This window comes from Dermochelys coriacea, chromosome 25 (genome assembly GCF_009764565.3).
Source record: "Dermochelys coriacea isolate rDerCor1 chromosome 25, rDerCor1.pri.v4, whole genome shotgun sequence".
In the NCBI taxonomy this organism is placed as follows: Eukaryota; Metazoa; Chordata; order Testudines; family Dermochelyidae; genus Dermochelys; species Dermochelys coriacea.
Window position 1 is genome coordinate 1,823,509 of NC_050092.1, and position 17,829 is coordinate 1,841,337.

At 51.6% G+C, this 17,829-nt stretch overlaps 1 protein-coding gene across 4 annotated transcripts in view; it reads right to left on the minus strand.

The window, feature by feature from the left end:
- KANK3 (KN motif and ankyrin repeat domains 3) overlaps positions 1-17,829 on the minus strand; it is a 53,336-nt gene that overhangs the window by 11,968 nt on the left and 23,539 nt on the right. For 3 of the 4 annotated variants that reach the window (XM_043502870.1, XM_043502869.1, XM_038383823.2), the window contains 5 exons: positions 10,441-10,522; positions 4,813-6,741; positions 3,767-3,866; positions 3,267-3,524; positions 527-614 (listed from right to left, as the gene is read on the minus strand). In XM_043502870.1, coding sequence (XP_043358805.1) covers positions 527-614; positions 3,267-3,524; positions 3,767-3,866; positions 4,813-6,741; positions 10,441-10,477 — 2,412 coding nt within the window. In that variant the 5' untranslated portion in view covers positions 10,478-10,522. Of the gene's footprint in view, positions 1-526; positions 615-3,266; positions 3,525-3,766; positions 3,867-4,812; positions 6,742-10,440; positions 10,523-11,515; positions 11,696-17,829 lie in introns of all 4 variants that reach the window. The other variant, XM_038383820.2, reaches the window with a different exon arrangement.

The window sequence follows — 17,829 nt, forward strand, 5'->3', positions numbered from 1 at the left end:
AGCATGCTGATGGGATCGTGTGTGCTGGGTAAGAGAGCCCTGGATAAATCCCGTGGGGTTCTGGGGATGCAGGGAGCACAGACTGCTCAGCCTCCAGTCTCTCAGGGTCTGTGATGCCCGGAATGTCAGGCTGAGCCCAGCCAGAAGGAGGGGTTAGTGACTCAGACCATGACTCCCAGGCTGCAGCACAGAGAAGGACAGGGAGAGGTTTGGGGTGGGATTCATAGATTCCTAGGCCAGAGGGACCCACGGTGATCATCTCATCTGACCTCCTGCATGACACAGGCCTGAGACCTGCCCAGAATAATTCCTTCTGCACTAGAGCAAAATACGCCCCCAACACCTAAAGGGGCACTTCCGGGTGAGCAGGGCATCCAGCGTGTGGCATGCAGGGGAACAACTAGTCTTCCATTGTCCTGACTCACAGATCTTTTCCTCGTGCTCAGTGTTGCCTATTATGGGCACCACAGAAGTGACCACCTAGGGCAAGCCCAGCTGTTCCACCTCGGCACCCCCTCCTACTCACCACCTCTTTGCTCTTCACAGCACTGGGATGGCTGAGGTGGTGCTTCACAATCATGCAGGCCTCTCTCATCCTTGGGCTCAGTTCAAACCTGTGAAAAGCAGCAGTGGGACGGAGTTGTCTGCAGTGTTACCCCAGAGAAGTAGGTGGCCTGCAGAACAGCGGGGGCAGGCCTCGAGCGGGCGCAGATGCTGGCTAACAACATGATCCTAGAAATCCTGACGAACATGTGCATAAACATCAGGCCAGCTTCTAGCCACACAGCAGGGCACGCAGGAGCAACCAGGAGCTGCTTTTAAATCTCTGGCAGAACAAGCTGGGGGGGAGGGAGGGTTGCAGCAGTTGAGTTAGTTGCTCATTAAAGCACAAAATGGGAGGTGGGGGGGGGGAATTCATCAGCAGTAGACTCAAAGGATTGTTAGGAGAAAAGAAAACGATCCATGTGCTGCTTCCAGGCATGAGTGGAGACAGCCATGAACTCTCCCTCAGTACGTCCTGGCACTACTGACCAGATACATCAGTGGCGCCCCTTGCCAGCGGATTTAGCACCTCACAAACATTCACAGATTCATCTGCTACTTCCCATTTTGCAGACAGGAAACTGAGGCCCAGACAGGAGGGCCCACGGCTCCCCCAGGGAGCATGGAACGGAGAGAGGCATTAAACCAAAATGTCTGGGTCTTAGGCAAGTGCCAGAGCCACAGGATTATCCTTCCTCTTCTGCAGTGGGACGCTCTCAACACTCAGGTGTTGGGCATGGATTCTGACACATCAGACATTGGTAACAGCCAGAGACTGGATTCCAGAGTAAAGGCACAAATATCTGATCTGGTGCAGCAGGGAGGGTCAGGCTAGAGGGGTCAAAGGGCCAATCTGGATTCCTGCCTTCCTGGGGGGTTGCCCTTATTATTATGCCATTATTTCCATCATTCAGAATCCCATTTGTGTTCTGCGCGGGCCCAAAGGCTCCCGGACTGCAGCACTCAGGGAGCATGCGTTTCAGTCTCTGCTTCCCAGGAGCTCCCAGAGAAATGACTACAGGCCCTAGCAAGCAATGACACCGGAATGGAGGGACTGCCCAGCTGGGTTAGATCAAAGCTCCATCTAGTTTAGTGTCCTGTCTCCAACACTGGCCAGTCTCAGATGCAAAAACCCTAAAGTGGGCAATTATGGTATAACATGGCCACAGCAGAAATGTCTTCCTAACCCATCATTTAGTGGTTGGCTGATGCCCAAGGCACGGGGTTTTTTATCCGTTCCAAGCTTTGTGGGTTTTTTAATCCTAGCCAATGTGGATGTTCTCATATAAACGTTGTATCTATTTTTTATCCTACTGCACAATTGCCCTCAATTATATCCAGAGGCAGTGAGTGTTGTGTAAAAAGGAAGTCTCCCTATTTCAGTTTTAAATTTTCTGCCTTGGAGGTGTCTTTGTTCTTGTTTCAGTAGAGTGCCCAATCCATCTTTTCTGTACCATTCATTATTTCTTATACCCTTATCATGTTCTCTCTTATTTGTTTCCTGTCTAAATTACATGTGTCTCGTACCTTGCTGTTTATGAATGGTTTTCCAGTCATTCAGGGGAAGGGCTACACTGGGGAACACATGCTACCCCTTCTCAAAAGTACAGCAAGGCTCTCCTGGACACATGCTCCCCTGATTGCCCCTGGAGGAGTTATGGCTTTTCTTGCTAGGAGCCTCAGCCAAGGGCAGTGCACTTCCGCCCTCTGGCCCTAGGAGCTGTGACTGCACCTTTAGCAAACTGGGTGCACCTGCAGATCGAAGGAGGCTTTCTTAGTGCATGCTTCATCACAGATTTCAAAGGGGCAGATTGCTAAACTGAAATCTGTTTTTCCCCCAACAGAACAATGTCCCCAGAGTAGTTTATAACCAGGCCTGTTTTCAACTTTCTACTGTTTTAATGAAACCTTACTCAAAACACTGAGCAGGGAGAATTCCCCCCTGCACCCCTCATAACACAGATCCAGCTGGCAGAATTTTGCTCCAATTTCCTGAACGATTCACCTTCTAGCAGAGCCCAACCAGGGCAGATGCCAGCCCCCAAGGGGGAATGTTTTACAAAGCTAGGAGCATGTGGAAATGGGGGGAGAATGCAAACTGTTTAGCAACCTTAGCTTCACCGGTTGCCACGAGTGATGGCTCTAACAGCCTCTGCAGGCAGCGCCCAGCTGGGAGATGCTGGCTTGCCCTGGGGTGGGGTGTTAGGATGAGTTTGAATGGCCGATCCATTTACTAACCAATTCAGCTGAGATTAGGGCTGGCTGGATTTTTTAAACTCAATTATTTTTCCTGTCAAAAAAATACAATTCAAATGTTTCACCAAATGGGTCCAGTTGTGGCCACAAAGAGTCAGAAACGAGATGAACGTTGTGGCTCTGTTTTATAGTGTTCACTGTGTGAGGGAAGGAATTTTCTATGGCAAAATTAGAACAAAATCATTTCCTTGGAAATTTTCACAGAGATAAAATTGGCTTTTTTGGCTAACGTGGGTCCAGATTCCCTGGACGCTGCTGAGAGGGAGACGGCAGCTGTAACCGCTCCTGGCCTGAGATGTTTCTGTGGAAGGGGCTCTAGACAACTCCTCCTCCAGCTCCATTCCCCTCTGGCTCCAAGGGGTTTTGGGCTCGACCGCTCTCATATAACTGGGCCTTTCTGACTAAGCTTGGCTGCTGGTGGGTGCCAGGCAGGAATTCCAGCCCCGAGGAGGCTACCCTGCACTTACTTCTCCTTCACCTCGGTGGAGTCCAGGGCTGGTGCGCTCTCTGTCTCCAGTTCGTGCTCCCCTTTTCTCTTCCTCTGTTCTGTGCCTGGCTCTGGACCCTTCACGCTGCTCGCAGTCTCACCCACGTTCACACCAATCTCCTTGTCCCAGGTGTTTGCGTCGCCCTCCGCGTCGCTGTCAGAGCTGGTGGGCGAAATCTTCTCAGAGGAGCTGTCTCCACTGTCCTCCTCCTCCTCCTCACTGGACGTGCTCTCGTACCTGCCGTGAGGGAAAGCAGAGTCAGGGCACTGCAGTGAGATCTGCCACCTTCTCCCATGGCACCTGTACTGTGCAGAGGGAGAGCTAGGGTCACGTTTTTCCCTGTCCCCAACACACACATGGCGTGTTGCAATCATGGCAGCTTCTTGCCCTGCTGTGGGACTGGGACGTGGCCAGGTTTACAGAGATCTGCGAGTGCTGGAGCTTGCGCCCTGGCAAGAGATGGAATGAAGGGCACGTACTCCCCGTTCAGCACCCCCACGAACTGCAGACTCTTCCTCCCACCCTCGGCCTCACTCTTCGGAAACCCGTCTCGCTTCTTCATGATTGACTTCAGGGCGCCTGAGGAAACAGAGATGGGAAAGTCACATGGTGGAAAGCCCAGCCTCTGGCACAGACACAGGGTCAGGGTCTTACTCCACCCACCACCCTACCCCAAGTTCCTGGAAAGGAGGTTGGGTAAGGATGGGAGGCTGTCCAGGAGACACTGGGGGGTGAGAACAGGCTGGGTTTGGGCAAGGAGGCTTCCTGTCCAGAGCCTGCTGGGCTGGGGGATTCGCCACTTGTAGCTCCGTCTCCCGCCCCGAAGGCCTGGAATTTGTTCTGCCTTCGTCTCATTAGAGAGTAAAAAAGCACAGGGGAATCTGCTGCTCCATCCATCTGGACACCCCGAGCTTCAGCAGAGCCACAGGCTCGGGCCGCGTCCTGCATGTGTCGAGGAGGGCAGCTCTAACCCATAGCACTCGGGGCTCCATGTCTCAATTGCTGCCTGCCCTGGTGTGGGAGCTCCTAGCCATGCCCTGGTCCTGTGCCCCCAAACACAAGTGCACAATCCCTCCCCCCACACACAATGGCTCCACCTGTCCTGCTCTGCACAAACGCAGCGCTCCCCCTCCTCAGCCTGCAGATCCTCACTCACCCCACAAACCTCTGGGCTGATTCACTGGGGGGCTGGAGGCACTTGGTTATCAGAATCGCTGTCACATGACCTACGATGAGGTCATCTGCCCAGGTGCCTGATCAACACAGCCTCCTCTCAGGTTGGAAGGAGGGACCTTGGGTCTCCTCTCACTGACACCGCCGAATAGCTCCGCTGAAGTTAGTGGGACGGCGTCAAACCGGTGTGAGTGAGTGGAGAACCAGGATCCTGGGGGTTCAAGCTCCAGCTAACAGCCTGGTTTCTGTCCAATTACTGCTTGAAAAGAAACACAAATGGGCATGTTCTGCCAGGGCCTGAGCAGGGGCGAGGCTTGTCAGCAGGCAGCTGAGGCTGGCGTACGTGACTCACCAGTCCCAGGATTCAGAGGACTACTACTGTCCTTCTCCAAAGGCGTTTCCTGTGGCGCGCACACGCCCCCGTGCACTCCTTTCCTGGAGTCCTGGGGAATTAAACGCGAACCTTGCTCCACTTCCACTGTCCCTCTCCCTCCCTGAGGCATGGCGCTCTTAGTGCCGCTGGCGACGCCAGACTCAGCAACGTCCATCTGGTTTCCACCGTCTCCGGCACCACTGGGGGTTTGTTTAGTCTTATCACCAGCCACACCTTGATCTGTTTCTTCCATTGCTGCATTGATTCCTGCCTCTAGATCAGCTTGGGTACCCTTCTCTTCGTGCTGGGCTGTTGAATCTGGACCTACAGCAACTTCTCTGCTTTCCAAATTGCGGTTGACTCTGATGCACAACATCAGTGGTGAGCAATCCACACCCTTATCGATCATTTCCAAGTGGCTGCCCACCCCCTGGCTCTGCATTGGTACCACAGCCTCTGCGTGTGCTTCTACCATCTGAGGCTTGGCCATTATTTCCTTATCTATCAAAGTTCTTGGCCTTCTAGAGCAAACCTCTACTCTTAGCTCCTCAAGCTCCTTAGTCGCGTCCTTCAAGTGCCCTTCCATCATGGTGATGACCTCTCTCTGGTGGCCAATCATGTGCTGCAGCAGCTCCATTTCCTTCTCCGCTTCCGTAGGAAGCCCTAACAAAGACTCCACGACCCACACTGCAGCGTCCTTGGTCTCAGTCTCTTGGCCGACGGCAATCTCATGGCATGGCTTCTGAGATTGGTAGTAGAACACGGCCTCGTTCATGTTCACCTCCTCGCCCACACCTACAGACTTGCATGCTTTCTCCATGGTCCATGCGGGGCGGACAGTCGCACTACTGGCTCGCACGTTCCTGTCCGAAGCAGACAGTTTCTCAGTGAGTCTCCTTAATTCTGTGATTTTACTTGCTCGAGCCTTCACTGACTCTAATTCCCTTTCCAGTTCCACAGGAGCCTCCTGGCTTGCCCTGGCAACCCCTGCGCCAAGAGACCTGGGTGGAAAGCTGAAAACAGAAGCCTCGCTCGTTTCTGGCAGGGGTGGCTCCTGCAAACCCGCCATCAGCTTCTCCTTCTCCTGTTTCAGTTTGCAGATTTTCATTTCTAGGACTGGGATTGTCTTGACTTGTTCCTCCAGCTCTTTGAGTTGCTTGAGGGCAGCAGCCATCTGCTCCCGCACATGCTGCAGATGCGCTGGGCTGAAATTGGTGGCTGGGGTGCTCCTTCCGGAATTCAAAGGGCTCATTCTCATAGAGCCTGTCAGAGATGGACCAGGTGTGGCTTGGCTGTCCCCATTTCCATTCGAAGGGACAGCAGAGGAGGAGTGGGTCTGGTGAAAAGAAGTGGTACTGGAGACGGAGATGCATGTTTTAGAGGGACTGCTGGGTTGCCCAGTCATCTGGGCATCTCCACTAATCAGCAAATGGAGCTGCTCGAGCTCTAACCTCCTACTTGTCTCTTGCAAGGTTTTCTCCACCCGGGGATTTTGCATGAAGGATTTGGGGGCAGGGGGTGGGAGGAGATTTATAACTGGAGTTGGAGACACGGGGTTGGAAGCCTGTTTGCTCAGGGGCTCTCTCATTTCTGAGGACCCAGACAGCGTTCTGATGTGTGGAGATAATAGGAGCACGTTTCTTCCCTCCTCGCTGGCCGTGGATGCCAGAGACTCGGTGGAGGTCCATCCGCTGGTGTGGCCGCTGGGGCTTCTCAGGGAACTGGGCTGCTGCTTGGGTCCTTTCGCTTTCCGGTGCAATGGCACCTTCTTGAGAGTTTGGCCACTCTCAATGTCATCTACATATTTCAGAAAATCGAGGTCTAGCAGGAAGCCGTAGGGGGTTTCCACAGAGTAGGAGCTCTTCTCCCCATCGTCCTGATCTCTGTACAAGAAGGGGCCACCTAAATCTGCCAGGAAAGCCAAAGGGAAACCATTGGTACAGTCAAGAAAGACCAAGTTCGTCAAACCCATCTCCTGTCCCTGTCTCCAGAGGTGCTGGAACTAGAGGTGCTGGGGGTGTGGCAGCACTCCCTGGCTTGAAGCGATTTCCATCACCTACAGAGTTTACAGTTTGGTTCAATGGCTCTCAGCACCCCCACTATACACATTGTTCCAGCACCCATGTGTCTGCATGTTCTCAGCTTTTCCTGCTGGACGCAGGGCGAGTGTTTGATGCCACAGAAAGTTCACGTAGGTGCCCAGACTAGACAAAAAGGCCTGGAGCTTTCTCACCTGGCAGAAGATGGGAAGCAGGGGTCTGGAATAACCCCAGGTGCCCTCTGCTCTGAGCACCACTTAGAGCCTGTGAGGAAGCCTGGAACCATGTGAGTGTCACACCCAAATTTGAGAGTGAGGATTAATTCAGAGTCTTTAAGAGGGAGGTGAAGCAGTCACCGGGACCGGGAGGTGGACCGGTCAATCCATGGACAGAGGCTGCTGAATTGGGGCACGTTCAGCAGGGACAGAGCCATGAGACAAAGAGACCTAGGGCCTGATCCATTGCCCATTGAGGGCAGTGGTGGCAATAGGTGTGGATCAGACCCAGAGAGAGGTTAGGAGTCTACGCTTCATGAAAAGGCCTTCACTCTGGAGTTAAGGTAGAGAGGAGCAGCGAGGGGGTGGTGGTGCCCAGCTCCCCATCCCTGCCTGGTGCAGCAGTCAGTCAAGTCAGGTGTATGGCCCAGCCCCGGAGCATCTGAGGGAAACCCTCTGTCATTAGCATGAATGGACAGACAACGAGGGTGTCTGACCCCCGGGGTCCCCTCTCCACTTGACTCAGTTGTGCAACCCTCCCACTGGATTAGCTCTGAATCCCGACTAGAATCATGCTAGAGTTTGTTGGGAATTTTCTGCCACAGTGATTTTCTGACACAAAATGCAGTTTCCACAAAGTTGAAGTTTTCAGTGGAAAAATCTTAATTTTACCAAACATTTGCAATTTCCTATCAGTGATCAATCAAAATAAAATATTCCATTTTGTTTGTGTTTGACCCAAATCAGAATATTTAATTTTGTTGAATTTAAACTGCATTTCCCTAAAGCACAGGGCTTTGTAGGAATTGTAGTTCAGCCTCCACCCTCTGCGTTCTCTCCGATGAGCCAACCTCCCTGGGGGACTGCATCTCCCATAAGGCAGGGTAGATTTCCCTCAGCCCAAGCTGTGTGGTGTATAATGGGAGATGTAGTCCAGACAGGGAGTCTGGTTCATAGGGAGAATGTGAGCATCAGGCTCCTGAAATCCCATGAGGCAATGCGCCACAACAGGTCCACGCAGTTTCATGTTAAAATGACTGGAAAGAAGCATTTTGAATCATTTCAACAAAGTAAAAGGATTCAACATTTCCAAATCAAAATTTCTCAGATTTTCCATTTTACGAAAAAGTTCAAAATTTCAACTTTTCAGACCAATTTGTGTGAAAACAAATGTTGACACACAGGAATTTCCTGCTGGGTGGAAATGCTGGGTTGTGCTCAGCTCTATCAACAGCCCACAGACAGACATGGCTGCAGCCAAGGCCAGCCTTACATAGGGGTGAACTGGGAGAAAGCCCAGGGTACCATTATAAATGGGGCATCTCCGGAGCAGGGATGCCCCTCCCCCTGCTGCTCTGCTGGTGTCTGCAGCCCCGCGGCTCCTGCCCCCTGCTCCTGGAAGCTTCCCATTTGCTGTTCGGGGCGGAGGGAGGAGGGGTGCTGATGTCAGGGTGTCCCTTACCCCCCACCTATGTACCCCATCTCCACAGAGCGGGGGGGTGTGAGGACAGGGCTCACCAAGAGAGGGACGGAGCTGCTGGCGGCTGCTGCTGTGTCTGAAGAAACCTTCAGACTGGTGAGTGCCGCTCTCTTAAAGGTCTCCCACACACTCCCCCAGCTTACACACACTGTCTCTTTCACATTCATCACCCCCCAACACATACTTATATTGTTGTTGTTACTTGTTGGTACTTCCTGCAATGCACATATATTCTCTGTAATTTTATTCTTTCAAAGTGCTATTTTAGTTTTTTGACTGCTCTGTGCATTTCATCATTTTATTTCTCTCTCTCATGCTTACATTGAATTCTTTGAGTAGTGAGTTCTAAAATGCCTAACCTGTCCTGGCTGGAGTAATTATCATTATTACTGTTATTATCATATTGTGCTTTGTCAGTCATTATTTAAAGTGGTACAATCAAATAATAGTATCCTCCTAGAATGTAACTTTAGCTTGTACTAACCTTAGCAGTTCCCATTTAAAAAACATTAGCTAAACACATAAATATAGACACTGGGCAGATGAAGGTTGCTTATCTTCAAATTGTATTTTCATTATATTTGTAAAATAACTTAAAATTTGCATGCAAATAAATGCAGTTCCAGCTCTGATACCAATAGCAATGATGGAGTCCAATGTCAGTGAGTCACATACACATACATTGTGATTGGTAAATGTAAATGCCAAAATAATTAGAAAAATAAATTCTCTTTCTTAATAAAAGAGAAAAAACCCTTATCACATATGTTAAAATTATGTTTTTAGTGAAAAACAACTGACTACAGTAGATAACGGCAGTAACACAGATTTTAAGCGGATTTTATTTATTTTCATGTATCTCTACTAAAGATAGTGTACAAAGTATCATAGAATATCAGGGTTGGAAGGGACCTCAGGAGATCATCTAGTCCAACCCCCTGCTCAAAGCAGGACCAATCCCCAATTTTTGCCCCAGATCCCTAAATGGCCCCCTCAAGGATTGAACTCACAACCCTGGGTTTAGCAAGCCATTGCTCAAACCACTGAGCTATCCCTCAAACATGTGTTTCTGATATCTAAGTTAAAGCTCCAAAACTGATACCTCAAGGCTTTGGATTCTAAATATTTTGCAGTCCCTGGAATCATGGTTAAAGTTTTCTCCCCCCAAATCTGAAATGGTGCCCTGCATGAGCCAGGAGGGCCATGGGCTCTGGCAAGATGCAGCCCCCATGTGACAGTGCAAAGCCACACGCCGAGCATCAGGCACCACAAGCCACAGCAGCAGTGCAGAAAGGTGGCAATACATCACATGCCAGGCCACCCTTACTTCTGCGCTGCTGCTGGTGGTGGCGTTGCCTTCAGAGCTGGGTGCCTAGCCACTATCAGGCCACCCTGCCAGTGCTTAATTTGTGCCAGGGCTGAGGTCTAGCCTCTGGCATCTCTTTCAATACAAATTAAACACTGGGGGAGAAGATGGGGGAAAGCCCAGGGAGCCTGTGGGGGCCAGGAGTGATAGGGGGTGGGGGGAGTGGGGGAAAGCCCAGGGAGCCTGTGGGGGCCAGGAGTGATGGGGGTGGGGGTGGGGGAAAGCCCAGGGAGCCTGTGGGGGCCAGGAGTGATGGGTGGTGCCAAAGCACAAGTTCGCCCAGGGTGCCATTTTCCCTAAGGCCGGCCCTGGCTGCAGCCTTGGAGGTGAAGACGGCTCTGATTAGTCTGCAGCCCCTGCCATTTGCATTCATGGAAGAGGTTGATCACCCACTTTCATCTCCTTTCGTGGGAAGGCAGGGGATGCCCCATCTCTACATTCAGAGGTGAGCACTGGGAGAACACATTATCCTGGTACCCCTTAGGTAGAAGCTGCCTGTGTCTTTACCTGGGAGATTCTGGTTCAGGTGTATGGGCTGTGCCATCTTCTCTTAGGGGATCACAAAACCATAGACCAGCAGACTGCAAATCTGAAAAGACAATACGAGCTTGAGTGAATTCCCTCCCGGTAGATGGGTTGTGACTCTCAGCAGCACAGACTGGAAGGAAGCTCGTCTATGCCACCCCAACTGCTCTCCCAGCTTCACACCCCAATTCCACTTCATACGTCAAAACATCACAAAGAAACCCCAATCACAAGGAAACATCACACGGTGGATCCCACCTCCCTCAGAGAGCTCTGTGCCCAGACAGACCCAGCGTTCCTCCTCCTGCAGAGACGGCCTCATGGAACACTTGACACAGCAGGAGCCAGGAACTTGCATTTCCCACCCTCTGTCTTCCTTTCCCCAACTCCATTCTGCAGGATTTGTGTTGGCTCCTGCCCTGGAAGTCTTTAGCCACCCCGCACACACTCTGAGCAGCCTGCCTCAAAGCACAGCATAGGAGGGTTAGGGGAAATTGCAGGTAGACTCTGCAATGCATGAAGTGAAACTTGGAAAAGAAAATATAACCTGAAAGGTAAAGGAGAAGACCCTGCTAAGGCCCCTCCACCCTGAACAGGAACCAATTGCCTCAGAGAAAGAGCAATCTGTACCATGCCCCAGCTTCTGTTCAGGACTTGTAAGCTAGAGGTCTTGAAGTAGCGTAAGGGCTGCTGGAGAGAGCACTGGACTGAGGCTCAGGAGACCTGGGTTCTAGTCCTGGCTCTGCTGCTAGGTGACCTTAGGTGCATGTAACCTTTCTGTGCCTCAGTTTCCTCATTTATAAGATGGGGAGAATGACACTGACCTTATCTGCAAAGCACTTTGAGATCTACTGATGAAAAGCACCATATAAGAGATAGGGATGATTATTAAAATGCTTTACAATGAAGATCACTTTCCCCAAGATCCCTAATGCAAAATCTGTGTGTGGAGAAAACTGTCCTGGAGACAAGGAGGAGGCTTGAGCAAGAGCCGCGCTATCAGCTGAAGACTGGGAGCATAGGGGAATCTGAGACACGGAGAGAGGAAATGACTCACCCAAGGGCACACAGCTGTTGGGGCACAGCTGGGAACAGATCTATGGTGCGCCCACCCGTTGAATACTGTGTCCAGTTCTGGTCACCTCATTCCAAAAAGGACAGAGTGGAACTGGAAAAGGTCCAGAGAAGGGCAACAAAGATGATCAAGCATATGAAATGGCTTCCATCTGAGGACAGTCTAAAAAGATTGTTCAGGTTAGAAAAAGAAATGATTAAGGGGGGATATGATAGAGGTCTATAAAATCATAGCATGGAAAAAGTGCACAGAGTTATTTGCCATTTCCCACAATACAAAAACAAAAGGGGTCACCCAATGAAATTCATAGACAGCAGATTTAATACAACAGGAGGAAACACTTTTTCACACGATGCACAATTAATCTGTAGAACTCATTGCTAGGCCAAAGGTATAATCTTGTTCTTTTTTGAACCAGTAAGTTCACAAAGGATAGGTCCATCAATGGCCAGGGATGCAGGGATGCAGCCCCATGCTCTGGTTGTCCTGAAACCTCTGACTGCCAGAAGCTGGGAGGGGAAGACAAGGGTGGATCTCTCCATAGTTGCCCTGTTCTGTGCACTCCCCCAAAAGTTCTAGCACTGGCCATTGTTGGAGATAGGAAACTGGGCTACATGGACCATTGATCTGATGCAGTATGGCCAGTCTTATGAACACAGGTCTCCCAAGTCCCAGACCAGGACCCTGGCCACTAGGCCCCACGGCCATAGTTAAGATAACAGTGGAGGTGGAGGGGTTTCTATCTGAGCAGGACCTGGGGCTGGCTGGAGAGAGGGCGGTGAAGTGGGACATGATGCACACACTGAAATGAGCTCTTATGGAGGGGCCACTCTCAGCTTCTCAGTTCCCGCTGCAGCCTGGCTCCCTGGGCACGAGGGAGATCTTTAGAATCAAACTGTCTGTAAGGCCTGGGGTTGTAAGTGCATTTCTGGAATGTTTTCTAAGCCGTTTCTGGAACGTTTGAAAGGCTTTTTGGCCTGTCTCCCACCTCAAAGGGAGGTTTGCTTTCCACTGCTGATGACACCCTCACCCACAGCGGGGGTTGGGGCCTTATGAGCATTTCACTCTGTGCCTGTCCCGGGCAGCACACGGACAGAGAAATTCAGGCCCAGGACACCATGGCCAATTCCCTCCCCCCAGCTTAGGAAAGAACTTCAGGGAGGGCATTCTCCCCTGCCAGCCCAGGCCACTCCAGCAGCCCTCCCCTCCCCTCCAGGATGGTAGCGAGGCTCAAGGGAGCTCATTGGTGTCGAGGGGCAGTTTGGACAAGGTGATTTGGAGGTTCGGGGCGGGGCTGGCCTAAGCACGAGCTTTGTGCATTGGGACTTTGCCCTGCTTTAAGGCCTTATGTCGCAGGCTGTGTCTCTCTGTTTCAGCTGGGTTCGGCTGTACTGCAGGGGGCCCTGGCTGCTATTGGGTTCTTGGTTACAGAATTGGCTGTAGTTTTTTATACCACTCTGGCTACTATATGGGCATTGTTGTGATCAAACTGAGGGACACCAAAAGAGACAGCTTTTACTTCCCAGGTAACAGGCCTGCATCTATTCCATTCTCTCTGCTTTGGGGAGGACACAATGTTGGTCTTTTTGGGCTTCAGCAACACACATATTGTAATGCTGCAGTCTCCTAAATGCAGACTGAAGCATGAAGAGGCTGGTGCAGATCTTGGGCTGTCTCCAGCTGGGTTGAGGTTGCTTTGCACCCCCAGTGCAGCATAAAGCAGACTTCCTATTAGGGATGTAAAAGGTTAACCGGTTAACTGATAAGCATTAGGCTTACTGTTAACTGGACCTTAACCGTTAACCCCCGTGGTTGGCTGCGCCTGGCCGGCTGGCGGAACCCCGGCCCCAGCCGTGCCTGCGGGACACCATCCCTGGCCGTGGTGGGCAGGCTAGAGCGGCCCCGGCCCTGCTGGGTGAGCTGCACCGTGCCCAGTCCCAGCTGCACCGGGCTGGCGAGACCCCAGCCCTGGCGGGACCCCAACTCCTGCCTCCCCACGCCAGCCCACCACCAGAGTGACATCAGTTAACAGTTAAATGATATAATTTTAATCGTTTAACCAGTTAACTTTTTAACCCGATATTTACATCCCTACTTCCTATTATGTAGCTTGGTTCCTGCACCAGTGATCTAGTGTCAGTCCAGAAATCCTGCCAGGCAAATGAAGATCTCCCACTTTTCACTTCCGGCCTGTTAGTCTCCCTGCTTCGTTCCCAAGGTTTGCTGGATCTAGGGCATCTCCCATCAGTTGTGGTTCGGGTCTTCATGAGGACAGTTGGCGCCTAACTATGGTTACATGAACAGTGATGGAGGTTTCCTGGATGTCCGACAGGCTCAGAGCAGGAACCATAAATGGAAGGGTGGCCAGTGGGTCGCTTTGGGTCTGAAGCAGAAGCCAGAGACTGCCCTGCTCCAAGTGTCAATGTAGAGGTCAGTGTGGAGGGCTTTCCGTTCACCTTGTCCACGTCTCGCCACACTCAGCAGTCGCTGGTTATCTCTGTTGCAAGGGGCTGTTCATGAGCTCTCCACCGAGCTGCTGCTCTATGAGTCATGCCTGCTAAAATTAGCTCCTTGTACATGGAATAATTCCATACTAGGTGCAGAGAGAGAGAACGCTGCCCCTGCTTCACTGATAACACAAGAGGTGCCAGAGACGAGACCTAATCTCAGTCTTTGCCAGGGAGGGTGCACAGGAAGTGGGAAGGGACAGTAACCAGGGATGCAAGAAGCAAAAAATCAGACTTTTGAGTAGCTAAGGCCAAAAGAGGGCCTGGAATTCTTCTCACTCTTTGCATGGCCAGATCGTGAAGATGAGGAGGGAGGAGAAGCAGAGGGAGAGGATGAGAGGAGACAAAGAAGAGGAAGAGAAAAGTAAATGGGTCACGGAGGCGTGCACAGCTGAACAATTTTAGTGTTTCTTTTAATCCGTGTACTTGGCATATTGCCATCACAGCGAAGGCTCATTAGAAGATGCCCCAGAGACACCTCCCAGATGCCTCTGTCACCCTCCCCAGCTAGCCACAGGACAATCAGGATAACTCGTTCAGGTCAGAGAAGCTAAACTCTGAGCCGGGTGCAGATTCCAAGGGTGGAGCCTAGGGCTTTATGGAACTTGCACACTCGCTGCTAAGGAAATGATTGTCTGGGACCAAGACGGTTAGATTTGGGAAGCAGACAAGTTGTTTTATACCCCGCCTGAGGCGGCTAGAATGCAAATGACCAATGACGAGGCTGCTGCCCCAGGGGAGATCACGGCGTCCAGTGGACTCGGCAGGGTCTGAATCTAGTCCCATTTGTCTCTTCCCTTTTGGCTCAGGTGGGATTCCTGTATTCTAGTGCCCATGTGATCAGATCACCTGACTGGTTTCTAGAGCACCTGCTTCAACATCCTGCACTGATAAAGGTGGCTCAAGCAATGTCCGACCATTCGCAGTGGCTCCTGGCTGCCAGGGCTGCGTGGAGCGGGCTACCACTATGCATGGCATGAGGACATGTTGAGAACCACACTCCTAGCGCCAGAGCAGGGGCAGCTAGGAGGAACCTCAGGGTGTGTCATCAGGCAGTTGCAGGGGGTTCGGTCTGGCTGGTGTGAGCTAAACTAAAGGAGCGAGAGGCACACAGCCTGTAATAATTTCCTGGTGACCACACCCCCCGAGCAGGAGCGTTTCCACAGGTTCAATGGCTTTCCACGAGCAGCACTCAGTGACTTGCAGCATCCAAGGTGACCTGCAGCAGGAATAGCTCCTTCAGCAGCGCGTTCAGGCCATGCAGATCTGCGAGGATGGGAATTTCTGGTCGTATGGGACTGAGGCCCCAGCAGTATCCCACCCCTGAGCCCATGGCAGGGAGTGCTGGGGCTGCACAGTCGATCAAAGACAGATTTTCTAACCGGACGTTCAGATGCACAGACAGGCTGGAGTTGAGAGCAAATGGGGATCAGTAACATTGTAGCCAAGGCCTTGCCTCCTTCACTGTGGCAGGGGGGACACGGAGTGAGGAGGGAAGGGGGTAAGAGCACGAGAGAGAGTGGGGGAGATCAGGGCAGTGAAACTGAGCAGAGCTCCAGAAGCGAGTCAGAGAATTCCATGAAATGTGGGGGAAAAAATCTGTTTTTGAAAGAATTCCAAGAAGTGAGTTAATTAGCTGGGGAGCAGGGAACATGCAATTGTTCAGCTCTGACCCGCTGGAACATCTGTCTGCATCTGCTGGCTGACTGCACCGGCGCTGCAGGAACAACGATGTTTGCTTTTGTGGGAAATTGCTGGAACAAACAACCCCGCAGTTTGGGGAGCGAAAGGGAGGGGAGTTTGTAATTCCCAGAACCAGTGCCAGATCGGAGCAGCCAGCACCCCAGCCCCAGCAGCTCATGATAAACTTCAGCTCCAAAAACAACCCTTTTATCAGATATGATACAGCATGGAAAGCTGCTCAGCCAATCACAACAGAGATTTACTGCGTCCCACAGGCCGCTGATTAGAACAAGCCCATGCACAGAATGCGAAACAAACCCCATCCAAAGTGAATGCAGCAGTATCTCAAACATAGCACAGCCCCAGCTTCCCACTGGGGCCCTCCACCTCCTGCTACACCTGGAGATGAGCACCAGTCACCAGACTTGGCTCCGCTTCTGGATTTTGACTCCCGCAAAGGGCAGTGGGGCTGGATCCAGAGTTTGGGGTGAAATCTGCAGCTAGGTTTGGACTCCCCAAAGTCCCAGGATGCTGAGATCTGGAGTTTGGTTTCAACCCCTCACTAGGAACGAGATGTAACACAGCCACGTGGCAGCATATCCCTCAGTTTCAGAGTCTCCTGAATGTGCCAGAGCTACTTGGATTCCCCTGAATTTTACTACATCAAGGATACGTGGATGTGCTGCTATCCACAGTGACTGCAGAATTGTTCCAAATAATGGTCATGCCAAACATGTCAGTGACATGAGAGACCAATGCAGAGACAATGGGGGTGTGTGTGTCATGCAGGGTCATGTGCACCCCCAGATTTGCAGCTTTGTGAACATGCTCAGTAACATCTGCTGAAGCCGCTGCCCTTACTCTGGCTCTTCCCTCCACCCCGTTCTCGGCAGGTATTGGCATCTTTGAACTGATGCACGTACAGGTTTCACCTAGTGGACGCATACAGAAATTTGAGATCTCTAGGCTCTAGCACACCCTGTCTCCTGTGGAGATCATGGGGCTCTGGCATGCCAGAGGAGAAGCCTGTGATTACAGCTGGGACACAAGAGACCCAGGTTTAATTCTCAGCTCAGCCACAGACTCTGTGTGTTACCTCAGGCAAGTCACTTCATCTCTTTGTGCCTCCCTCGGCTCCACCATTTGTGAAATAGGAACAATGATCCGTCCCTGCCTGGCCAAGTGTGGGGAGGACTAATGATTGTGACGTGCTCAAAGCCTGCAGGGACGTGGGGCATATAAGGGGCCAAAAGGCAGGGTGGGAGCTGCCAGGACAAACGGGGATAAAAGTAAGAAATGGAAAAATGAGGGTGACCATTAGGGAAAGACTCTGCCAGCCTCCCGGGCAAGGCAGGGGGTGGGAATCTCTCTTCAGGGAGGACTGGCATAGGTCGTGGATGGGCTAAGAGATCTCCAGCATTATCAGAGGAGATGTTTATTCTTTAAACACTCTGCAGTATGCTTACAAGAAAAACCCAGTGTTGGGGAGGGGAAAAGCAGGTTTTGTCTGATAGGTGCAATACTTGCAGCTGGCAGCAGGGGGCACCACACTCTGCTCCTGATCAGAAAGGAAGAAAATCAGAGCAGGGAAGCTGCTGACAGCAGGACTGGCATCAGCCTGTGGCCCAGACTCTGCATCTGCCCCTGAGAAGAGGACATGCCAGCACAGACCTTGTGTGCCCCCAGCCAGGTCCAGATGGGGTCAGAGCAGGGTCCAGCTAGGCTGGGGTCCTGTGTCCAGCAGCAACGAGGATCAGGTGTTCAGAGGAAGGTGCAAGAACCTCCTGGTGATCCTGCTCATAGGGAATGTTTGCTCCTACTCCCCGTCACTTAGTGGTTGGCTTATACCCTGAAGCTGGAAGGTTTATAGCCCATCTGCCTAGTGTGATGATGGATGTGCCCATTATCCACAGAAATGTCAATTCTCCGTTTGAATCCTGCTCTAAGTGATATCTTGTGGCAGTGAGTTCCGCTGGTCATTGGGTGGGGAAAGCATTCCCTTTGAGTAGTTTGCTGATCTTTCAATTTCTTTGAATAGTTACTTTCTCTTGTGTTATATATGGCCATGAGGGAGGGCAGCCAGGCCAAATCCGAGTAGTGCTGCAA